The sequence below is a fragment of the Aquarana catesbeiana genome, linkage group LG04 (assembly GCF_042186555.1).
Source record: "Aquarana catesbeiana isolate 2022-GZ linkage group LG04, ASM4218655v1, whole genome shotgun sequence".
In the NCBI taxonomy this organism is placed as follows: Eukaryota; Metazoa; Chordata; class Amphibia; order Anura; family Ranidae; genus Aquarana; species Aquarana catesbeiana.
In genome coordinates, this window is record NC_133327.1 from 469169260 (window position 1) to 469195902 (window position 26643).

General features: G+C 43.9%; 1 protein-coding gene across 1 annotated transcript in view; it reads left to right on the top strand.

The window, feature by feature from the left end:
• Nucleotides 1-2237: 2237 nt before the first annotated feature.
• MTLN (mitoregulin) overlaps nucleotides 2238-26643 on the top strand; it is a 64353-nt gene continuing 39947 nt past the window's right edge. The window contains exon 1 of the mRNA XM_073627580.1: nucleotides 2238-2546. Within this exon, the coding sequence (XP_073483681.1) occupies nucleotides 2309-2479 (171 nt within the window). The 5' untranslated portion in view covers nucleotides 2238-2308 and the 3' untranslated portion in view covers nucleotides 2480-2546. The remainder of the gene's footprint in view (nucleotides 2547-26643) is intronic.

Below are 26643 nucleotides of genomic sequence, written 5' to 3' on the forward strand. Positions count from 1 at the left end.
AACATACAGGGATATACGATGTAATATTGACATAAAAGCACACACACACACAGGTTGGACTTGTGTCTTTTTTCAACCTTACCAACTATGTACTTTTTTTTTTATTGTTAACAATTGTTTGCTTTGCAGATACACCATTCTACTGTTTTACTGTACTGTATACTATTATATTGTAATGTTTTATTGTTACTGTGTTTTATTGTTAACCATTGTTTGCTTAGTACGCCATTCAGCTGCAGCACTGATTTGTTTATTCTGACAGCAACAGGGTTTGCTCCACAATACGTAAATCAGTGACTCCAGCGCTGTAAAATGTGATTTCACCACCACAGTTAAAAAAAAGAGCATATATGGTGAAGCATAGGGGCTGGTGTTGACAGAGGGAGGATTTTCCCTTTGCTTTGGCATATATTTTTTACTCTTTTTTTGACACAGATTGCAATAAAAAAAGTTGTTTTTTGAGTTAATGTTTTATTGTTAACTGTTTGCTTTGCAGCTACGCCATTCAGCTGCAGCACTGATTTTCATGTGTGGCAAAAATTATATGAATTTTAAAGCACATGTGACTCCTAAACTAAAAAGGAAGAAATTGCAAAATGTAAAAAGACCCCCTCTCAGGAATGAAAACAAAAGGTAAAAGTAAGAGGTGAATGTCAGTGGGTGTGGTTTGGATGGAGTTAGGCTGAGGCTGCGATTTTTCTGTATTCTGTGGATTACATGGAGTCAAAGCAGACTCCTAGCCTGACCTGCACCCTCAGTGGAACACACAGAATGAGGGACATAGATGCTGGAGCGGAAACCATACATTTGGTTTAGAACTAAACTCCTGTTTTAAAAAACACTGGCAGGTAGGGTTTTTTTTTACTTACAGTAGAGACATGTGAATGCACATGAATTACGTCATCCCTACCCAGCCAATTAGGATGGCTAAAGACTCCGAATCTGGAAGACTAAGCGACAATAAGAGCACTGGTGATGAGAGGGACTACGGCTGTCTTATCACTGGAGATGGGCATTTAAAAAGTAAGCATTCCGTATTGTGCAAATACACTAAACATCCTTGCACCTTGTACCAAAGGCTCATGAGGGCCCCAACATTCAAAGTGGTTTAGAGTTTCTCCTGTACAGGCAAAGCCCGGGTTTGCTTTGAAGCCTTGCACTGTCCCTGGATGTTGTGACATAATTGAAACTACGTAAGTAAGCCTGAGGTCTTTTATATGCTAGAACAGACTATGGGGGAGATTTACTAAAACTAGAGCACTCAAAAGCTGGTGCAACTGTGCATGGTATCCAATCAGCTTCTAACTTCAGTTTGTTCAGTTAAACTTTCACAATAAAACCTGGAAGCTGATTGGTTACCATGTAGAGCTGCCCCAGCTTGAGTAAATCAGTCCCAGCGTCTCGCAAACTGAGTTGCAACTTCTTAGAGCACCCGACTGCCATAAGCCTTGGTTTGATGGAAGGACGTAGATCGGCGCCTGCACACAGCTGACAGAATACATTTTTCTGTCACATTGTGCCCCGCGCTCCCGTGGCGAGTTCATGTCGGTGAGGGGCGGATTTGTACATGTTGTGGGCGGATTTATAAATGATGGGCAGCTGGGGGCGGAATTTTTAAAGATGCCCAGTGCTGCAAAACAAAACTTTTTATGCTATTCTCGACAGAACACCGGCGATGTATGATGACGAAAGAGGAAGCTTGGGTGTAACATCTGCAACCTCGACCTTGGAGAGCAATTCCAATGTGTTGTGTGTCAAAGTTGGAAGCGGTGTTTCGTCAGATTTGGCGACCTGTCAGAATGTGTAAAGGAAGTGACGTTCCGTCACCGCCATCTTGCTACACACCGCACTCCACAGTAAGGATAGTGAGAATGAGGAAAGCGGACATCTTGTTACACCCTCCAGAGTTTTGCATTTTACACTTATTTTTAACAGTACAGTAAGTTTATATAGTGAAATACGGTAGTTAGAACTCCGTCTGACTGGTTAGATGTTGAATTTTAAAAGCAGCGGCTGATCTCAGGTTTGCTAATCTGACAGAAGTTCGCTGCTTTTAAAATTAAACATCTAAACATTCAGACGGCGTCCTAAGTACTGTATTCGCTGTATAAACTCACTTTAATGTTAAAAATAAGTGTAAAATGCAAAACACCGGTGGGTGTAACAAGATGTCCGCTTTCCCCTTCTCAGTGAATCCTTACTTCAGAGGAGTGCGGGGTGTAGCAAGATGGCGGCGACGAAACGTCACTTCCGTTACACATTCTGACGGGTCGGTCGCCTAATCTGATGAAACAGCGGCAAGCCAGATATGGCAGAGGTGTCAGAACGCGGCTTCTACGCTGCCCTCATTCTCAGCTTCGCAGCCGGAGTGCTGATAGGCTGGCAGGCGAACAGGCAGCGCAGGAAGTACCTGGACTGGAAGAAGAAGAGACTACATGACAAGTTGGTGGAGACACAGAAGAAGCTGGATCTGTCCTGAGCCTTCAGTAGTACTGCTCTGCTCTGTTTTGCTCCGCTCTATGGATCCCTGCTATATGTCAGTACAGGTCAGTGTATCTCTGCATGTCATTACAGCTCCATGTCCGGGTCAGGTCATTGTCCCTGCTGTGACAGGTCGGGGTACTGCAGGCTGCCCCTACGTTTTTTCTCAATAAGACATCGGATTAATGTCTAGTCCATAGATTACAAACCTGACAACCAGAACACAGGATGGTGTAACTGTTTTTGAAATGAACTGGTTCTTTACCCACAGTTGCCTATACTCCTACCTTCCACTCTCCTGCTGCTCTGTTTGGCAGTTGGGAGTGCAGAAATGAAGCCACTTGTAAGTGTCAGGCCTCCACTTGAGGCTTAACATATAACTAAAGCCCCTTTCACATGAGAAGCCCGAAAAGATACACCTGTCTGTTTTTTCAGGTGGATCTGAGCAGGCCACCCAGTGACTTGTATGGGCAGGCGGGTGTCAGCAGAGATGTGTCCGATGACACCCGCCTGCCATCTGATCCAACAAGATCAGCTGAAAACAGACGGCGAGCACATCAGATGAAAACGGACATGCTGTCTGTTTTATCCGATCTCCCCATAGAGAACAGCGGGGCTCTGACAGGTCCATTCCTGCACAGTGAGCAGAGACGGACCTGTCATCGGCCGGATCAACGGAACGATCCCCGCTGAGTTAGCCGAGTTCGCTGAGCGGATCTACCCCATGTGAAAGGGGCCTAAAGGCAAAACTTTTTTGTTTTTAGTTTTGGACAGAGTGGAGAGTGATTAGAATGCCTATTAGGTTTTTGTTGCTGTCTGTGGCCCTGGTAGGGAAATTCACACTGTCTATCTAGTCCTGTTTACCATTACTATAGAAAGTAAAAATCACATTTTGGGTTGTCCCCAGAAAAGTAATAGAGAGGGGAAATCTTCCAACGGGGCCACTGGTTCCGGTGACCTCAAAGTATTCCCTTTATTTGCAGGGATATGGGACAGGAAATTTAAAGGATATGTTCAACTTTTACCCACTTTCCACCCGTAGGACGTCCATGGATGTCCTCAGCTTTCATCAGTAGTTATATTGGGATGATGCCTGCACCTACAGGCATCATCCTGGTATGGATCTTTTCAGCCGGGGATTCCCTTTCTAACAGAAGTGATTAGAGTTGCTAATTAGCCACTTGATCATTTCTGGGGTGGCGGAGGGGGCTCCCGCTGCCTTTCCTGGGCTCTACCGTCCCATCACGGTGCCCGGGAGCAATGTGGCCAGAGGCGATTGCTACACTAAACAGAGAGAGAGGAACTGACGTAACCCCTTGAAGCCAGGAGCAACAAGTATTTAGTCACTTCCAGTCCCGCCTCTTTGTTTACCTGGCTGCTAGCATGTACAGTGGGGACGGAAAGTATTCAGACCCCCTTACATTTTTCACTCTTTGTTATATTGCAGCCATTTGCTAAAATCATTTAACTTCATTTTTTTCCTCATTAATGCACACACAGCACCCCATATTGACAGAAAAACACAGAATTGTTGACATTTTTGCAGGTTTATTAAAAAGGAAAAACTGAAATATCACATGGTCCTAAGTATTCAGACCCTTTGCTGTTACACTCATATATTTAACTCAGGTGCTGTCCATTTCTTCTGATCATCCTTGAGATGGTTCTACACCTTCATTTAAGTCCAGCTGTGTTTGATTATACTGATTGGACTTGATTAGGAAAGCCACACACCTGTCTATATAAGACCTTACAGCTCACAGTGCATGTCAGAGCAAATGAGAATCATGAGGTCAAAGGAACTGCCTGAAGAGCTCAGAGACAGAATTGTGACAAGGCACAGATCTGGCCAAGGTTACAAAAAATTTCTGCTACACTTAAGGTTCCTAAGAGCACAGTAGCCTCCATAATCGTTAAATGGAAGACGTTTGGAAAGACCAGAACCCTTCTTAGAGCTGGCCGTCCGGCCAAACTGAGCTTTCGGGGGAAAGAGCCTTGGTGAGAGAGGTAAAGAAGAACCCAAAGATCACTCTGGCTGAGCTCCAGAGATGCAGTCGGGAGATGGGAGAAAGTTGTAGAAAGTCAACCATCACTGCAGCCCTCCACCAGTCGGGGCTTTATGGTAGAGTGGCCCGACGGAAGCCTCTCCTCAGTGCAAGACACATGAAAGCCCGCATGGAGTTTTCTAAAAAATACCTGAAGGACTCCAAGATGGTGAGAAATAAGATTCTCTGGTCTGATGAGAGCAAGATAAAACTTTTTGGCCTTAAGTCTAAGCGGCATGCGTGGAGAAAACCAGGCACTGCTCATCACCTGTCCAATACAGTCCCAACAGTGAAGCATGGTGGTGGCAGCATCATGCTGTGGGGGTGTTTTTCAGCTGCAGGGACAGGACGACTGGTTGCAATCGAGGGAAAGATGAATGCGGCCAAGTACAGGCATATCCTGGATGAAAACCTTCTCCAGAGTGCTCAGGACCTCAGACTGGGCCGAAGGTTTACCTTCCAACAAGACGATGACCCTAAGCACACAGCTAAAATAACGAAGGAGTGGCTTCACAGCAACTCCGTGACTGTTCTTGAATGGCCCAGCCAGAGCCCTGACTTAAACCCAATTGAGCATCTCTGGAGAGACCTAAAAATGGCCGCCCACCAACGTTTACCATCCAACCTGACAGAACTGGAGAGGATCTGCAAGGAGGAATGGCAGAGGATCCCCAAATCCAGATGTGAAAAACTTGTTGCACCTTTCCCAAAAAGACTCATGGCTGTATTAGATCAAAAGGGTGCTTCTACTAAATACTGAGCAAAGGGTCTGAATACTTAGGACCATGTGATATTTCAGTTTTTCTTTTTTAATAAATCTGCAAAAATTTCAACAATTCTGTGTTTTTCTGTCAATATGGGGTGCTGTGTGCACATTAATGAGGAAAAAAAATTAACTTAAATGATTTTAGCAAATGGCTGCAATATAACAAAGTGAAAAATGTATGGGGGTCTGAATACTTTCCGTCCCCACTGTATGTGTCTGATTGGCTGCATGGGAGGCTAGAGGAGAGATTTGGGGTCTCATAGACCCCAGATCTCTCCATAAAGAAGACCTGTCATGGCCCATGCTGTCACAAGGGATATTTGTCATCCCTTGTGATCGCAATAGAGTTACTGTATTTTTCGCTCCATAAGATGCAGCTGACCATAAGACGCACCTAGGTTTTAGAGGAGAAAAATATGAAAAAAAAAATATTCTGAACCAAATAGTGTACTAAAATATTTAACAACATATAACAGAATAATATTTCTACACTGACAACCAATGTAAGGGGGCACCTTACACTGATCCCCCATGTAACTGGGACATTTACACTGACCTCAACACAACAGGAGTATTGACATCAACCACCAATGTATTGAGACATTTACACTGACCAGTGATGTAACAGGTGTATTTACAGTAACCCTCCCCATCTCTCTACTAATCTCTACATTCTTATCTCCCTCTCAGTACAACTCTGCCCCTCTAACTCATCATCTGCTAACCTCTGTCCCCCAAACCCCTCATCTACTAACCTCTGCACTCCAACCCCTCCTTCCCATTTACCTCTGCACCTTAAACTCCCCTGTTTGATAACTTCTACATGCCCCCATGCTCACCTGTACTGTATGCTGTTTACATCTTCTAGGTGGGCGGCATGCAGAGGAGGGGGTGTAATTTGCATATGAATTGCGGCAGCTGTCCTAAATTACATAACAATGTTTTGCGCGATCTGCATGTGAATGCCGATCCTGTTGTGTTAATTAAAGAACAATACCTTTTTGTTTTCACTCTCTCTGGCAGCTGAAGGCAGGGGAGAAACAGGATTTAGCTGGGGTAGAGAGATGCACAGGGCATCGTTCTGCTGCTGAAACGATCCCCCTATTAGCATCTCTACTAGTCAGTATTCGCTCTATAAGATGCACAGACATTTCCCCCTGTTTTCTGGGAGGAAGAAAGTGCCTCTTATGGAGCGAAAAATACGGTAATCCCCAAAAAAGTGTAAAAAAAAAAAAAAAAAAAAAAAAAGTGTATAAAATAAAAATACAAAAATATTTAAACCGCCCTTGTCCCACCGTGCTTACGCGCAAATGATTGCACCATGTGATTGCACTACACATGAGGTATTGTCACAAGCGTCAGAGCGAGAGCAATAATTCTAGCACTAGACCTCCTGTGCAACTCAACTGGTATCCTGTAAAGGCACCTAAAGCATCGCCTATGGAGAATTTTAAGCACAGTGGTTTTCTGCCGTTCCGCAGGCAGACACAATTTTAAAGCGTGACATGTTGGGTTTCTATTTATTTGGCATAACATCATCTTTCACATTATACAAAAAATTTGGCTAACTTTTTACTATTTAGTTTTTTTTTTATTCATTAAAGCGTATTTTTTCCAAAACAATTATGTTTGAAAAATCGCTGTTTGAATACCGTGTGACATAAAAAAAAAAAAATTAAAAACCCAACATTTTATTCTATAGGGCCTCTGCTAAAAAAAAGTGTATAATGTTTGGGGGTTCTAAGTAATTTTTCAAGCAAAAAAAGTAGATTTTTACATGTAGGAGCGAATTGTCAGAATTGGCCCGGATACGAAGTGGTTAAAAAAAATAAAAATCAGCAGATTACAGGTGCAATGCAGACTGTCAGTGTAAGCTGTCTTCTCTTACCTCGTTCGGGCAGGCAGTTACACACTGACAGGAAGCATCAATGAACTACCCAGTGCACTCAACAGCATCCAGGTAGTTAATTGAGACTACAAGCCGACAGCTGCAAAGGCTGATGATATTGTAGTTTACCATTCACTGAACTCTGAATTAATTACGTGGGTGGAGCCCCGCACAGTAGGGGTGCAACAGATCAAAAAACTCATGGTTTGGATCGTTCCTCGGATCAGGAGTCACTTTTCGGATCAACAAAAAAAAATCTCCCCCACTGTAATATCCACAATCTCTCTATTGGCAGAGTATTAGCAGAATATTGGCAGGGTATGGCAGACTATTGGCAGGGTATTGTCAGGGCATTGCAGAGTATTGTCAGGGCATTGCAGAGTATTGTCAGGGCATTGCAGAGTATTGTCAGGGTATTGGCAGGGTATTGCAGCAGGGCATTGCAGAGTATTGGCAGGGCATTGCAGCAGGGCATTGCAGAGTATTGGCAGGGCATTGCAGAGTATTGGCACTGCTGCCATCCAATCTCTCCCCTCCACTGTACAGATCAGTACACAGAGGGGAGAGAGGAACCGGCGTCATGACATGACGCCAGTTTGTTACAAATGATCGCTCCGTCGATCACGTGCTAAACGGCCGCCGGGTGTACCAAGATGGCCTCTGCTCCGGAGCTAGGCCGAAGCTGCGGCCTTTCCTATGGCCGAGGCCACAGAGCGCTCCGCGGATTGCGGGTGTCCCGTACGGATCAACCTCCGCGGATCGGATCACGGATTGATGACGATCCGTTGCACCCCTACCGCACAGCATGTCTATTTTGAATTGTGACAGCAGGCACGAAGAGAGAAGTTTTGCCTGTAGTTTTACTTTAAAAATAATGTGCACTTATGTTTTTGTGGTTCTATAAACTTCAGTGCAATTATGTACTAATCTTGTAACTGAAATTCTTTAGACTGCAGCTAGCACTACATGCATTCCCACATATGCATCAGAATTAGAGCTACGTGATTAACCACTAAAGAATCAAAATTGCGATTCTACCCCCTCCTGATATTAAGCCCAGGTTCACACTGACAGTGGGAATGAAATCCTGCAAATTCAGCTGAACTCGCACAATTTTATTCCCGCATGTCAGTCCCAACTTCAGGTGCGATTTAAGAGACTGTGCGGGTTGCTGCAGATGTCAATGCAAATCGCACTCGAAGTTGCCAAAAGTAGTACAGAAACTACTTTTGGGAATTGGTGCGGAGCTGTAAAAGCGACATTGCTCCGATTCGCATGGTGCCATTGCCCGCAATTGCCACCGATTTGGCATGCTATTTGATATGTCAAATCACTGCAATGTGAACCAGGGCTAAAACGGCATTTCCCGATTCTATGTAACAAGTGCAGAGTTCTCTGTTCACTTCTGACAGCTGACAAAAAAATCCAAACAGCCATAGTTATGGAGATAACTGTAAACAAAGTAACATTTCATTCTTAGATCAAAGGAATGAACTTCGGTCTGTAAATGAGGTCAGTTTAACCACTTAAAGACGAAACCTTTTTCTGACTGTTGCTTACAAGTTAAAATCAGTATTTTTTGCTAGAAAATTACTTAGAACTAGAGGTCGGCCGATATGGGTTTTTCTCTGGCAGATGCCAATATTTAGAAACCGCTGTGGCCGATGGCCGATATATGATGCCGATTTTTTTTTTTTTTTTTTTTTTGGGGGCGATATGTTAGGCCGATTTATTTATTTTATTTTCCCCTTCATCTTATAAAATCTAACAGTTAAACCCCTTTCACACTGGGGCTTTTTCAGGTGCTTTTGGGCTAAAAATAGCGCCTGTAAAGTACCTGCAAAACGGCTCCCCTGCATTCTCCGTGTGAAAGCCCGAGTGCTTTCACACTGAGGCAATGCGCTGGTAGGACGTTAAAAAAAAGTCCTGCAAGCAGCATCTTTGGAGCAGTGTATACCGCTGCTCCACCACTCCTGCCATTGAAATGAATGCGCACCGCTGCCAAAGCGCCTGCAAAAGCTCTTCGGCAGCGGCGCATTTAACCCCTTCCTCGGCCGCTAGCTGGGTTATAAGTGCCCCGCTAGCAGCCGAATGGCGTCGCTAAAATGACGATAAAGCGCTGCTAAAACTAGCAGTGTTTTACCGTCAACGCATGCCCGCTCCAGTGTGGAAGTAACCTTAAGTAATAAGTGATACAGAATTTTTTTTTTGCATTTAAACATTTATTAAACAAAACAAACCTCCAATCAGTTCACTTGTATGTATAATTTAGATAAAAAAAAAACAAACTATATACCTTAAATATTAAATACACAAAAACAGGTAATCAAAACTTTGGATGAAAAAAAATGGGCTAACTTTAGTTCTTAGTTTTTTTTTTTTTTTTTTTAATTCATTAGTGTATTTAAAAAAAAAAAAAATTGCATTGGAAAGACCGCTGCGCAAATACCGTGTGACATAAAATATTGCAACAACCGCTATTTTATTCCCTAGGGTCTCTGCTAAAAAATATATATAATGTTTGGGGGTTCAAAGTGAATTTCTAGCAGAAAATACAGGATTTTTACTTGTAAGCAGCAAGTGTCAGAAAAGATTTGGTCTTTAAATGGTTAAACTGAAAGCTTCTAGCACAGAGTTCAGTCCATTGATAAGTGTAAACATTGTATCTTTTCAGCTTCTTTTATCAGACTTGGCAGGCTGCCCAGAGAGGAGAGAAGTGCTCCACAGAAGACTTCAGGCAACTTGCATTGACTTCTATTACAGAAGTCATTTGCAAGTCGCGCTGAAGTTATAATCGGCTTTTTTTTAACAGCACAATCGGCTGATGCCGGTTAATTAAAAAATGCCAAATATCGGCCGATATATCGGTCGACCTCTACTTAGAAGCCCCAAACATTATATATATTTTTTTAACAGAGACCCTGGAGAATAAAATGTTGGTCGTTGCAATATTTGTGTCACACTGTATTTGCGCAGCGGTCTTTCAAACACAATTTTTTGGAATAAATACACTTTAATGAACTTAAAAAAAACGAAACAGTAAAGTTAGCCCAATTTTTTTGTATAATGTGATAGATGACGTTGCGCTGCAAGAATTTTCACCTTTATTCTAAGCAAAAAAATTGTGATTCTCATTTTAGCCAGAACCATGCAGCTCTAATCTGAATTTATTATTATATCAGTGCAGCGCTAAGCGCTGTCTTATGATATGTGATCAAACGTGCTCATAACATGCGTGACAAAACCAACATCAAAATAAATTTCATAACTAAAATATTCACTTAAATAACATGCATAAAGTCCTTCTTTATAAACGGATGTCCAATGTGTAAGTGCTGTATAGTCCTCCTGTGTAATCTGTGTGGCTCAAAGAATCAGTGCTTATATATAAATGTGCCAAAGATGTTATTCATATCCTAATTAAGGATGAGCACCAGGTGTGTTCGCACAGCCCACGTGCAGAGCCCGCCAGGAAGTTGGCACTGTGCTAATCATAGGCAGTGAAACATTTCCCGATCTCTACAGCCGCGCATCGGGACAATGTCTCACTGCCTGTGATTAGCGCAGTGCCGACTTCCTGGCGGGCTCTGCACCTGGGCTGTGCGAACACGCCGGAGCTCATCCTTAATCCTAATTAATTCATGCAAATTGATTAATGTGCAATCCATATATCTCACTTGTAATTGTTCTACCGACCTGTAGCACTCTTTCCTTCACCTCCAGTATTTGACCCAAATTAATGTCGGGTCAAGTAACGCTTTTCCCTTTAAACCGGGTAGGTGTAAGATCAAATGTTTCTCCAGATCCAATTATGGTGTCTGTTTATGAAACTGTGAACTAAACTGCTGGTTGGAAGCTAAACAGTGGGGACCTTGAGTGGAGAGTGAACAAGTCTTGCTTTTTAAATGCTGGTGATTGCTGGGTTACATTTTTAGGTTCTTTTTGGGGCTTTTCCTTGTAGCTTTTTAACACCTTTTTCTGAGACATTTAACTGCTTCCCGCCCGCTGTACGCCAAATTACGTCCTCTGCTTTGAGCTACAGGCATCATTCAGATATCGTATTTTAGAGCCGGCGAATCTGTGCACCATAAGAACGATCATAGCGTCTGTTCTGCCGCTCCCCCCCCTCCCGCCACCCTCCAGTGCTTCTACCGACTCACCACTACAATCGGTGAGTCGGACACAGGATCCAGATGTTCAGAATAGAGATTTCCTGCGGACCAGATGGTCGCTGGAGTCTCTATGATCATTCGGAGGCCGGGCCTGATGTTATGACGTCACGCCCGGCGTCTTTATTTAAAAAAACGGCGCCGCTTCGGCTGGGAAGCGGTGATTGTTTTGTTTTTTGTTTTTTTTTATTTCAGGTTTCCCAGCCTAGAGGTGAGATGTGGGGTCTTATTGATCTGTAAAGAGAATCTGTCATGCCATATTCCTATTACAAGGGATGTTTACATTCCTTGTAATAGAAATAAAAGAGATGAAAAAAAGTGTCAAGCTAAAATAAAGTAAAATTAACAATTAAAAAAAAAAAAACAAACTTTTTTTAAAGCGCCTCTGTCCCCGTGAGCTCGCACGCCGAAGCGAATGCATACTTAAGTCCCGCCCACATATGAAAACTGTGTTCAAACCACACATGTGAGGTATCGCCGCGAACGTTAGAGCGAGAGCAATCATTTTGGTCCTAGACCTCCTCTGTAACTCAAAACATGTAACCAGTAAAAAATTTTTAAAGCGTCGCCTAAGGGGATTTTAAAGTAGCGAAGTTTGGCGCCATACCACGAGCGTGTGCAAATTTGAAGCGTGACATGTTGGGTATCTATTTACTTACCGTAACTTCATCTTTCACATTATGCAAAAACATTGGGCTAACTTTACTGTTTTGTTTTTTTTTGTTTTTTTTTTGTTTTAAAGCACAAAACCTGTTTTTTTTTCCCAAAAAAATGCATTTGAAAAATTGCTGCGCAAATACAGTGCAAGATAAAAAGTTGTAATGACCGCCATTGTATTCTCTAGGGTCTTTGCTAAAAAAAATATATATATATAATGTTTGGGGGTTCTATGTATTTTTCTAGCAAAAAAATGACGATTTTTACATGTAGGATAGAAATGTCAGCATTGGCCTGGTAGGCAAGTGGTTGAACAGCTTTTTTTTTTTTTTTTTTTTCTTCCTTCAGCCTACTAATTAAGGGGAGTGGTTAATTGGTCACAGGTGCTTGAGGCCTATATAACCTTCTGTAGAACTCATTGTGAGCCTACTCATCTTCAACTTGCTGGAACTCTGTCCAAGTGGAACTGGACTAAGTGGTGAGTTAAAAACCAGAGTTAGTGGAAATGGACTAAGTGGCGAGTTAAAAACCAGAGTTGAAAACAGGAGGTTATAACAGGGGTTATAGTACCTGTGTACTTAGTGTGAGTATCTGGGTGTTGTCTGAGTAGTGTGTATGGATCGTTAGTACTTGTGTACTGTGTTCTTGTGTATTTCGAGTGCACGTAGTTCTGCGAGTGCCTGTGTATTGTCTTGTTAAGTATTAGTGTCAGGAAGCTAGTTGTTAGGTAATTTGGACAAGGTATAATCCCCAATCTTTATTAAATTTAATAGGTACGATGCCCGGCGGGTGTGGAGAGGCGACTCGTTGTACATCTTGCGGCATGTATGCGTTCCTTGATCATCTGATCGAGGGTAAATACTGCTGTGCAAAATGTAAGTACATTGTTTCCCTGGAAGCCCAGGTTCTGAATCTGGGGAAGCAACTGTCAGCACTGATAAGTCCCTCCATACTAAAGGAGAGCCAGGAACGTACATGGCAGGGGCCAGCACAGAGGCGGGTGGAGACAAAGAGGTGCAGGCACTAGGAAAGAGTAAGTGGGTGACAGTCAGGAAGGGTAGAGGGGGAAGTGCCAGGGAGGTCGATCCAGGGCTGGAGCATCCCAATAAGTACGCTCCATTGAGTGACATTGGTGAAACCACTCAGGGACTAGCACTGCTGGAGCTGAGGGACTCTCCTAGCTGCCAGGGGAAGAACTCCTCCAGTGAGAGTGGGGGGGGGGGAAGCGAAGAGAAAGGAAAGACAGATTGTGGTGGTAGGGGAATAAATTCTTAGAACAACAGAGAGGCCAATCTGTAACAAAGACCTGAAGCACCGAACTGTATGTTGTCTACCGGGCGCTCGCGTTCTGCACATCACAGATCTGGTGGACAGATTACTGAGAGGGGCTGGGGAAGACCCAGCTGTCATGGTGCACGTTGGCACCAATGACAGTCAGAGGCAGATGGAGTGTCCTAAAGAACGATTTTAGGGACTTGGGAGCTAAATTGAGGAAAAGGACCTCCAAGGTAGTATTCTTAGGAATACTACTGGTACATCGAGCCACACCAGAAAGGCAGAGGGAGATCAGGGAAGTAAACAAGTGGCTGAAGAGCTGGTGTAAGGAGGAGTTTGGGTTCCTAGAGGACTGGGCTAACTTCTCAGGCGATAACCAGTACTATAGAAGGGATGGACTGCACCTAAATGAGGAGGGTGCAGATCAGCTGGGAATGAAGATGGCCAAAAATTTAGAGGGGTTTTTAAACTAGGTGATGCGGGGGAGGGTCCAGAGGTAGAGATAGTCAGTCAGCGCGGAACATATTCCAGAGGGTAGTATTGGCATTAGTGGTAGGTTGACCAAAGCACATAAACCCAAGGTAAGTATAGTAGCAAGTCCTAGCTGTAATCTCAGAAAACCCAATAAGAGGATAATAAGCAACCGGTCTAAACTACGTGGCATGTTCACCAATGCCAGGAGCCTGGTGGACAAGATGAATCAACTAGAGATACTGTTGTACGAGGAGGGTTTGGATTTTGTGGGAATTTCAGAGACCTGGTTCAACAGCTCCCATGATTGGCTGGCAACCATTCAAGGGTATACCCTTTATCGCAAGGATAGAGAGGGTAAAAAAGGGGGAGGGGTGTGCCTATATATCAAGAATAATGTACAAGTGATTGTGAGAGATGACATCACTAAGCTAGGAGGAGGTGTAATCCTTATGGGTAGAGCTCCAAAGGGGTGAAGCTAAGGGGAAAATAATACTGGGGGTATGCTATAGGCCCCCTAACCTGAGGGAGGAAGGGGAGACAGATCTCCTATCACAATTTGGATTAGCAGCAAGGATGGGAAGTGTTATCATGGGGGATTTTAATTATCCAGACATAGACTGGGTGGAGGGAACCAAGCATTCATCTAATTGTTCCTAAATCTAAGTTCCTAAATGTCTTGCAGGACAATTTTATGGATCAGATGGTAGACGCACCATCTAGAAATAAAGTGTTACTGGATCTACTGATTACCAATACAGACCTGATCACGGATGTGGAAATACGGGGCAATTTAGATAACAGTGATCACAGGTCAATTGGCTTCAGTATAAATCACACAAATAGGAAACGTAAGGGGAATACAAAGACACTGAATTTCAAAATTTCAAAAGAGCCAACTTCCCTAAACTACAAACCTTGGCATAAATTGGGATAAAATCTTAGGAACAAAGAACACGGAGGAGAGATGGGTATGCTTTAAGAGCATATTAAATAAGGGCATTATCCAATGCATCCCATTGGGAAATAAATTTATAAGAGCGAACAAAAGTCCTGGGTGGCTTAACTCCAATGTAAAAGTGCATATAAAGGCCAAAGAAAAGGCCTTCAAAAATACAAGGTTGAGGAATCATCATCAGCATTCAGACTTTATAAAGAATGCAACAAGAAATGTAAGGGTGCAATAAGGACGGCTAAGGTAGAACATGAAAAACACATAGGGGAGGAGAGCAAAAAAAATCCCAAGAAATTCTTTAAGTATGTAAACAGTAAAAAAGGGAGGACAGACCATATTGGTCCCATAAAGAATGAGGAAGGACATCTAGTAACAAAGGATGGGGAGATGGCTTAGGTATTGAATGTATTCTTCTCCTCAGTCTTCACGAGGGAGTCCAGGAGCTTCAGTAACCAAAACTGCAGGGTTTATCCTCATGACACATCACAGGAAGTATCTCCATGGTTAACAGAGGACAGAATTAAAATTAGACTGGGGAAACTTAACATTAATAAATCACTGGGACCAAATGGCTTGCAACCGAGGGTACTTAAGGAACTCAGTCAAGTAATTGCCAGACCATTGTTCCTAATTTTTACTGACAGTCTACTGACTGGAATGGTACCAGCTGATTGGAGAAAAGCCAATGTAGCACCAATTAGGGCTGGGGAAAAAATCGATTTGAATCGAGTTGAGAGGTCAAATCGATTCAAAATTTAAGCAAATCGATTTTTTTTTTCACCAGGACACCGTGCCGGTCCTGAGGAGCTGTGGGCAGGAGTTTTTAGGCGAGTCCACGGCTTCGGCGTAGTCCGCAAGGCCGGACGCCGCGGACAAGGCCGAACCTGCAGCCTCGCCTAAAAACTCCTGCCCGCAGCTCCTCAGGACCAGCGCGGTGTCCAAAAAAAAAAAAAAAAAACTCAATTCGAATCGTGAATCGTGAGGTTTTTTTGAGAAAATCGCCCAGCTCTAGCACCAATATTTAAAAAGGGCCCAAAATACATCCCTGGGAATTACAGACCAGTTAGCCTAACATCAATAGTATATAAACTCTTGGAGGGGACGATAAGGGACTATATACAAGATTTTAGTAATGCGAACGGGTATCATTAGCAGTAATCAGCATGGATTCATGAAGAATCGTTCTTGCCAAACCAGTCTATTAACCTTCTATGAGGCGGTGAGTTGCCATCTAGATAAAGGAAGGCCCGTAGTCGTGGTGTATCTGGATTTTGCAAAAGCATTTGACACAGTTCCCCATAAATACTTACTGTACAAAATAAGGTCAGTTGGTATGGACCATAGGGTGAGTACATGGATTGAAAACTGGCTACAAGGGTGAGTTCAGAGGGTGGTGATAAATGGGGAGTACTCAGAATGGTCAGGGCTGGGTAGTGGGGTCCCCCAGGGTTCTGTGCTGGGACTAATCCTGTTTAATTTGTTCATAAATGACCTGGACGATGGGGTAAACCTTTTAATCTCTGTATTTGCGGACAATACTAAGCTAAGCAGGGTAATAACTTCTTCGCAGGATGTGGAAACCTTGCAAAAAGATCTGAACAAATTAATGGGGTGGGCAACTACATGGCAAATGAGGTTAAATGTAGAAAATGTTAAAATATTGCATTTGGGTGACAAAAATCTGAATGCAATCTATACACTGGGGGGAGAACCTCTGGGGAATCTAGGATGGAAAAGGACCTGGGGGTCCTAGTAGATGATAGGCTCAGCAATGGCATGCAATGCCAAGCTGCTGTTAACAAAGCAAACAAAATATTGGCATGCATTAAAAAGGTGATTCATTCCAGAGATAAAACGATAATTCTCCCACTTTAACAGACTCTGGTCCGTCCGCACCTAGAGTATGCTGTCCAGTTCTGGGCACCAGTCCTCAGGAAGGATGTACTGGAAATGGAGCGAGTACAAAGAAGGGCAACAAAGCTAATAAAGGGAATGAAGGATATTAGTTATGAGAAAAGGTTGCGAGCACTGAACTTATTCTCTCTGGAGAAGAGGCGCTTGATGGGGGATACGATTTCAATATACAAATACCATACTGGTGACCCCACAATAGGGATAAAACTTTTTTGCGTAAGGGAGTTTAACAAAACTCGTGGCCACTCATTAAAATTGGAAGAAAAGAGGTTTAACCTTAAACTACGTAGAGGGTTCTTTACTGTGAGAGCAGCAAGGAAGTAGAATTCCCTTCCATAGGCAGTGGTCTCAGAGAGGAGCATCGATAGTTTCAAGAAAGTATTACATAGGCACCTGAATGACCGCAACATACAGGGATATACAATGTAATACTGACATAATCACACACATAGGTTGGACTTGATGGACTTGTGTCTGTTTTGACCTCACCTACTATGCAACTATGGTGATCCCGAGGGTTGCCGCTGACCTCAGTCCATTAACGGTTTATGAAACAGAGATGACTGGGGGAAATCATCTCCACAGATGATTACTCCACAGAAGCTGTAACTCACTGACACAAACGGACAGTTTTTGAAGCAGCAATATCAGCACTTCACTGGTGATCTCAATTCAATATATATAACACACTGTGCAGCGCTAATATGTATAAAAAATAATACTAATATAAATATATAAATCCAATAAACTATATATAGCATAAATATCTAAAACATAACATCATTTTAAAAGGAATGTATAAATAAAAGTGCTCGTGCTCCATGATATTACAGTCTTAAGTGAGATTATTTTAAAACTAAGCGGCAACAGTCCATAAAAAAATATAAAGTGCTCGTGCTCCGTGAATATTAATCCTTGATAAAATATTTAAACCAAACAGCAAAAGTCCTTATTAACATTAATCATGTGATAATGGTGTCTTCATGCGGTGTGCACACACAGCCCCCACGGGTGTTCCCTCACCTTAGGGGCTTAAATAATAAGCCTTTGATAAATGGTAATAGCCTGCAGCAATCCTCCTTTACTTCCTTTATTTTATGCAGGTTTGTGGGACACTTATATAGAACACATGACACCTGCTCCTTCCAATAATAACCTAGCTCAGAGGCCTCTATTTTCTCCTGATAGGTTCAGAAAACCTAATTTCAAATGAATAAAAAATGCCTGTTAAAGTGCTATAGTGCTGAGGGGTGATAGTCACCTGTGGTCCGGTTCTGCAGCCCCGATTTTCACTGCGTTTCCCCTGTCCTATGCCAGCTCTGCAGCACTTCCTGGTACTTCTCTCATCAGCCGATCATGCTCCTCCTACCGGTTTTGGCACTCTCGTGACTTTCTCTGGGATTTGAGATTTTTTTTTTTGGGGGGGCAGCAAATTTACATTGTTAAACAAGCAAAGTGTCATTTTCTTCAGTGTTGTCATATGAAAAGATATAATAAAATATTTACAAAAATGTGAGGGATGTACTCACTTTTGTAAGATACTGTGTGTGTGTATATATGTATGTATGTATGTGTGTATGTATGTATGTATGTATGTATGTATGTATGTATGTATGTGTGTGTGTATGTATGTATGTGTATATATATATATATATATATATATATATATATATATAAACTGTGTAGGGGGACCAATTATTTTATTAACATAAGGTGGGCGGTCTCCTCTGAGAATGTCCGTGTACTGAGCAGTGATAATTTATCACTGCCTGCTTAAAGCGGAGGTCCGCCCACCCTACAAAAAATTTAAAGTCTGCATCTACAAATACTGCAGCTGCTTACTTGTAATATAGACACTTTCCTGTCCAGGGAGCCCACGATGTTGGTACAACAGCCGATCTTCGGATCGGCTGTCGGGTGCAGCTGCCGCCATTGCCGGTAAGGGAACCCGGCAGTGAAGCCTTTCGGCTTCACAGCTGGTTCCCTACTGCGCATGTGCGATGCACGCTGTGCCTTCTAATTGGCGCGGCAGCAGAGGGGGCCGAACCTTCAGAGACAGATGCGGCTCCGTCTGCCGGAAGTAGGGAAGGGACCTGTCAAAAACAGGAACCCCCCCACTGAAAGGTGCCAAATGTGGCACTGGAGGGGGAGACGAACAAGCGGAAGTTCCATTTTTGGGTGGAGCTCCTCTTTAATAAACTGACATCTCAGTGTTTCATTGAATTTCTGGCACTGTAATCTCGCTATGTCTCACAAGATTACAGTATCAGAGAGTGTTTTCCACTGTTTGAAGCGTTTGTAGATCGCTTCACTTCACATAGAGCTGCATGATTAATCGTTAAAGAATCAAGATCACGATTCTACCCCCCTTGCGATCTTAACAGCATTTCTTCGATTCAGTGCAGAGAGTTCTCTGCCCAAGCCAACATCTGTCAAAAAAAAAAAAACAAAAAAAACAGGCAGCCTGCCCAATTTCACAACATCTCGCAGGTGAGATAAAGAGAAACATTGTAACGCAAATGACTTAGAACCGCCAAACTTGTGTGTATGTGTATATATATATATATATATATATATATATATATATATATATATATATATATATATATATATATATATATATATATATATATATATATATATATTTTTTATTGGCAGAGACCATAGAGAATAAAATGGTGGTTGTTGCAAGAGGTAAGAAAACACTACAGTTATGTGCCCAGCTTAAATTTCATGAATCGGTTTACATCCATTTTAAGGAACAAAGTAAAATTGAGGGCGCTCTGGACAACAGGACTAAGCAGGCAATGTTTATATAAGACCAGGGGTCCGGTGGTGGTAATGGTGATTCTTCAACACTAAGGGCAGCAGCTTTGAAAATGGAAGCAAACTCTAAAAAACACAAGCAGAAAAAAAGGTGCCTCTAAGTGCAGAAGATTAAAATATTTAATATCCCTAGCGGGATTAAAAACACAAGATCAGAAAGTAGCAGAAGCATAACATCATTGATGCTAAGAGCGATCCAGCATCAGGAGGGTCCGCAGCTTGTTGTAAGACTCTCAGGACTGTGGGTAAGTAGCGGCAGGAACTCCAATGAAGTTGCCAGCAGATGTTGGAAGATCCTGGTGATGCCGGTGGAGGTCACACGATCCGAGTCTAGGAAAAACGAAGATCCCGGAAGTGACATCGGCGGTGAGGGACAGCAATCGGCGTGGAACGGATGTAGTCATCAAAAAGGGATGCGTTTCGGAACTGCTATTGGTTCATTTAGCCATAGGTTGAAAAAGGAACCAATAGCAGTTCTGAAACGCATCCCTTTTTGACTATATCTGTTCCACGCTGGTTGCTGTCCCTCACCGCTGGCGTCACTTCCGGGATCTTTGTTTTCCCTAGACTCGGATCGTGTGACCTCCACCAGCATCTCCAGGATCTTCCAACATCTGGCAACTTCATTGGAGTCCCTGCTGCTACTTACCCACAGTCCTGGGAGTCTTACAACAAGCTGCGGACCCTCCTGATGCTGGATCGCTCTTACCATCAACGATGTTATGCTTATTCTACTTTCTGATCTTGTAAGTGTTTTTAATCCCGCTGGGGATATTAAATATTTTAATCTTCTGCACTTAGAGGCGCCTTTTTTTCTGCTTATCCATTTTAAGGATCCTGGTCTCCAGATGGCATATCACAAACTTCCTGTCATGCAGTTTGATATCATCAGCCCTGCCCTTATGCTTTATGATCTGATGCCCGCATAAAAAGTGGGTGTGGCCAAACATGAGAGGGGCTTAAGGCCCTTGGTAAACAAAACCTGGGCTTCCTTGTACCTATAAAATATGCTTTGATTGCTGTGCCACAAGCTTAAAGAGCCGTGTCCGCGGCACTTTAACCATGTGATCGGCCGTGTCCAATCACAGCCAGTCACATGTAAACATGTAAACTGAGAGTGTGTGGTGCGAGGAGAGCCAATCAGCAGCATCTCCACGCAGGGGGACATCTAGGAATGTAATCAGGGCACTGATCATCAGTGCCCTGATTACAATATTGCAAAATAGTGTCACAAATCAGTGCCCACCAATGCCAGCTATCGGTGCCTATAAGCGATGCCAGTCAGTGCTGGCAATCAGTGCTGCCCATCGATGCCCATCACTGCTGTCAATCAATGCCCATCAGTACCGCCCACCAGTGCTGCCTATCAGTGCCCATAAGTGTGGCATATTAGTGTCTTCTCATCAGTGCCACCTACTCAGTGCCCATAAGTGCCGCCTCATCAATGCCCACCAGTTCAGCCTATCAGTGCTGCGTCATCAGTGCACATCAGTGAAGGCAAAAAATTACTTGGTTACAAAATTTACTGGCAGAAAAAAAAAGTAAAAAACTTTTTTTTCAAAATGTTTTTGGTCTTCTTTTTTATTTTTTACAAAAAAACAAAAATCAGCAATTAAATACCACCAAAATAAACCTCTATTTGTGTGATTAAAATGATTAAAAATTTGGGTACGGTGTAGCATGACCGTTCAATTATCATTCAAAGTGCGACAGCGCTGAAAGCTGAAAAATGGCTTGGGCAGGAAGGGGGTGTAAGTGCCTGGTAGGCAAGTGGTTAAACAAACGAACGTCAGAAGGAAATCTTATCTCAAATATCGGAAATATGCAACATTTAGCGCTCATTCCCATTAGTGGTTGTAGGGGTGGTAAAACCATGGCTCAACCACAGGGTTTCACCACCTCACCAAGTGCTCCCCTTTAGCTGCAGAGACAGCAGCTGGGGGTGTACATATGCCGCCCCCCTGACGCATTGGCTGTCATTACTTCAAGTGAACGGGGACGCTCTACTTTTACAAATAGTACCACACCAAACCGCATAGTTACAGCATTAACATGTGGTTTGGTGGCTGCAAACACACTGCCAATAACAATAAATGGCACCCACGTGTGTCTCGCAAGGGCAGCATGGTTGCATGCAGTGTGGGAAATGCGCACAAAACGTGCCTTTACTGCACTGTTTCAGTATGAACCAACCCTTAGGGAGAGGGATTTGAAAGAGGGAAGGATCACTGTTATATGGAAGGAAGCATCACTGGTAGTTGGAAGGAGGGATCACTATGGTACATGGAAGGCAGGAAGGATCACAATGGTATATGGAAAGAGGGATCCCCATGACATATGAAAGGCAGGAAGGATCCCCATGGCATATGGAAGGCAGGAATGATCCCCATGGCATATGGAAGGCAGGAAGGATCCCCATGGCATATGGAAGGCAGGAAGGATCCCCATGGCATATGGAAGGCAGGAAGGATCCCCATGGCATATGGAAGGCAGGAAGGATCCCCATGGCATATGGAAGGCAGGAAGGATCCCCATGGCATATGGAAGGCAGGAAGGATCCCCATGGCATATGGAAGGCAGGAAGGATCCCCATGGCATATGGAAGGCAGGAAGGATCCCCATGGCATACGGAAGCCAGGAAGGATCCCCATGGCATACGGAAGCCAGGAAGGATCCCCATGGCATACGGAAGCCAGGAAGGATCCCCATGGCATACGGAAGCCAGGAAGGATCCCCATGGCATACGGAAGCCAGGAAGGATCACCATGGCATACGGAAGGCAGGAAGGATCACCATGGCATACGGAAGGCAGGAAGGATCACCATGGCATACGGAAGGCAGGAAGGATCACCATGGCATACGGAAGGCAGGAAGGATCACCATGGCATACGGAAGGCAGGAAGGATCACCATGGCATACGGAAGGCAGGAAGGATCACCATGGCATACGGAAGGCAGGAAGGATCACCATGGCATACGGAAGGCAGGAAGGATCACCATGGCATACGGAAGGCAGGAAGGATCACCATGGCATACGGAAGGCAGGAAGGATCACCATGGCATACGGAAGGCAGGAAGGATCACCATGGCATATAGAAGGCAGGAAGGATCACCATGGCATATAGAAGGCAGGAAGGATCACCATGGCATATAGAAGGCAGGAAGGATCACCATGGCATATAGAAGGCAGGAAGGATCACCATGGCACATAGAAGGCAGGAAGGATCACCATGGCACATAGAAGGCAGGAAGGATCACCATGCCACATAGAAGGCAGGAAGGATCACCATGCCACATAGGCAGGAAGGATCACCATGCCACATAGGCAGGAAGGATCACCATGCCACATAGGCAGGAAGGATCACCATGCCACATAGGCAGGAAGGATCACTATGCCACATAGGCAGGAAGGATCACTATGCCACATAGGCAGGAAGGATCACTATGCCACATAGGCAGGAAGGATCACTATGCCACATAGGCAGGAAGGATCACTATGCCACATAGGCAGGAAGGATCACTATGCCACATAGGCAGGAAGGATCACTATGCCACATAGGCAGGAAGGATCACTATGCCACATAGGCAGGAAGGATCACTATGCCACATAGGCAGGAAGGATCACTATGCCACATAGGCAGGAAGGATCACTATGCCACATAGGCAGGAAGGATCACTATGCCACATAGGCAGGAAGGATCACTATGCCACATAGAAAGCAGGAAGGATTGCTATATTATGTGGAAGGAAGGATTAGATGGAAGAAAAAGAGGGGAGAGTTCAGTTCAGACTTTCACACACCTGAGGCAGGCTGCTCTCCAGAGGCTCAGGCGGTGACACGTGCACTGCGTCAAAATTCCCACCCACACAACCCCTTCACAGGCACAGCATCGGCTGCACGATGAGGGTTGTGGGTGGGCACAGGGGGACATGGGGAGGAGGTGGAGACCTAGCCTTCCTCCTGTCCTTTTCGTATGGGATGTAGAGTGAACAGGAGGGACTGTGTTGGTTGGCATGTCGGTCTCATCTCAGCTGCAGCGCGGCGCACACTGACAGGTGGAGTCAAGTGCCAGAACAGGCTCCACTGCGGTATTCAGCCCAGATTTGAGGGACATGGGGTTTTACTTGAAATCCTGGGACGGTCCCAGCGAATTTGGGGTGGTTGGAAGGTATGGCCTATGTTTATATGTTGATTGCCATTCGTCCTCTCTCCCAGGTCACTCCTGCAATAAAGCTTTAAAGACTTCAGCTTTACACAATTTTTTTTTTCTTCCCACCCCCACGTGACAGTGCTGGGTGACTGACAGGTCATACACCAGCTCTGTCTCATGGGAGGGGGAGAGTAAGTGCCATGCCCCCACATACCTGGATGTACCAAAGGATTTCACTTGGCTCCTGGTTGATAAATGGAGCTGCAGGGACATGAAGGAAAGGGAAAAGAATGTGAAGTTGGGCAGGGTGGCACTTCCTAGCAATTGTGCCAGATATGGGGTCAAGATGCATAAGCTCTGTGACAGGACAACAGGCTATACATATAGTTTTATGGTTTAGGAGGGAAGAGATGGTTGCATAGAGCCAGAGAACTGCCCAGACTACATAGGGAGCGTTGGTAAGATTGTGTGGGACTTGGTGGCACCCTTATTTGGAAAGGGGTACCACTTGTATGTGGACAATTATTACACAGGCGTGCCACTTTTTAGTCACTTGTTTGATCATGGTATTGGCACATGTGGCACCGTGCAATCTAATTGCTGGGGCCTACCCCAGCGACTTGTAGATTCCCGTCTTAGGCTGGGGGAGAGAGCCTGCTTGAGATGTAATAATTTGCTCACTGTGAAGTGGAGGGATAATAGGAATGTTTTCCTACGGCGACTGGTGTTGTGGAGAAACCCCTCTGTGTCCACGAATATAACCTTAATATGGGAGGGGTGGACCTCAACAACCAGTTGTTGGCGCCATACTTAATTGTCTGTAAGGCCAGACGCTGGTATAAAAAAGTGTCTGTATACTTATTCCAATTGGCTCTGCTGAATGCTTATGTGCTATACAAAGCTTCAGGATGAATTGGATCCTTCCTTAAATTCCCGGACGAGATCACAGCCCTTCTGTTTTTCCAGATGGTGCTATGGCCCAACTTCCTGCATTTTCCGCATGTCCTCCCTGGTACCCCTACCTGGTACCCCTACCCAAAGACATCCCCAAAGAAGATGTCGTGTCTGTAGAAAGCGCGGATATAGGCGTGACACTCGCTTTTATTGTCCCACCTCTCCTAACCAACCTGGTCTTTGCATCGGTGACTGTTTCGAACGCTACTACACACTAGTGGAGTATTAGTGTTGGGTACAGCATTGCACAGTCCTAGGTACACTTACACAGGGTCTGATGAGCTGGCCATCACATTTTGAGAGACCCTAATCTAGAACGTTTACAGTTTATATAAAAGTGCAAAAAAACACACAAAAAAATTGCCAAAAATAGTTGTTTTATTTTTCTTCTCTCTATTGTCCTCTCTCTATTGTTACTGTATTTTAGAACTGTAATGTTTAATTTTTTCTATGTTTTATTGTATTTGCTTTGCAGGTATGGAATGTCTTGCTGTTCATACTGTAATGTTACTTTGTTTTATTGTTAACCATCATTTGCTTAGCAGGTACGCCATTCAGCTGCAGCACGGGTTTATTTATTCTGACAGCAATAGTGTTTGCTCCCATGATATGTAAAGCCGTAAATCCAGCGATGTAGGGGGGTGATTTCACCACCACAGTTAAAAAAGAGAGCATATATGCCGAAGCATGGGGCAGGGGTGGAGGAGCAATTTGCTCCTAACGTTAGGGGCTGATTGCCCCCATGCTTCAGCATATATTTTTTTAGGCACAGATTGCGTTAAAAAATCAAGTTGTTTTATTAAGTTAATGTTTTATCGTTACCATTGTTTGCTTTTTAGGCACACCATTCAGCTGCAGCACTGATTTATTTATCATGACAGCAACAGCGTTTGCTCCCACGATACGAAAATCTGCGACTCCAGTGCTGTAGGAGGTGATTTCACCACCACAGTTAAAAAAAAAAAAAAATGGTGCATGTATGCTCGTCATTAGAAGTGGGTGGATGAAGGGCGGTATTCTAATGGTGGGCATACCCACCGATCAATCTTTTTTTTTTTTTTTTCGTTGAGCCCACAGGCTGCATGAAAAAGAGAACATAAGAAGATTACAATATATGCCCAACAAGGACCAGCGACGTACTGGTATGTTGCTTGACTTTGAGTGGTTGTACCAGAATGATAATAGTAGGCAATAAAGAATAAATTAAATAAATAAAGTTTTTCAATATTGCAGCAGCGCTTGTGCGCCCCAAATCAATAGGGTCCACTTCACAGTGAAAATTCCTTAAATTCAAATGGAACAAGTGGCAAGAGTCCTACTGCTAGATATTGTTGTATTCTGTGAGGGTAGTTATTCCTTTCACCAAGTGATACACCACGTGCGGGGAACCCCAATGAAAACGCACTCACCAGAAATCCAACCAATATGAGCCTTGAGTAATAATAATAGTAGGTCTGCACCACCTTCCAAACGACCACCAGATGTCAGTCTTACTCTTGGTAGCTCCAATAAGATATGTGGGAGAAATTTAATGTCCACATAGTGTGATATTGCTAAAACACTTTATTAAAACATCCAATCATCCTCCTTAAATAACATGCGTACCAGAGAAACATTTAAAAAGAGCAAAATGGAAAAGTGCACTGTGCCTGTAGCGTCCTCCAATCGGGAAAGATGACAGGAGCGCTCGCTGTGTGAAATTGCAGCCACACGCTTCCTGGTTTCTCCTTGATAGTTGGAGCGCATACGTCACTTCCGGTGCGTCGCGTCCCTGACGTTTCATCACTACCTGGACTTCTTCTGAGGGCGTGACACACCAGATGACCGGCCGATATTTATATAAATGACAGACGCAACGACCAATCACCGGAGACTGTAGATCAGGAGAGCTGTGAATCCCCGCCCATGTGCTGGGTACTGTCAGCAGTGGGTGAAGCGGCTCACCTCGGCATATTCGCTCCTATGATCTGTGCCGTGCGTGCCAATGACCGGATTGTTATGGTAGATGACATAATACTTGTAAACAAGTGTCTGAAATACCCGTAGTCACTCAGTATGTGTACCGCGGACGTGCATCCGCAGCACCGCTACC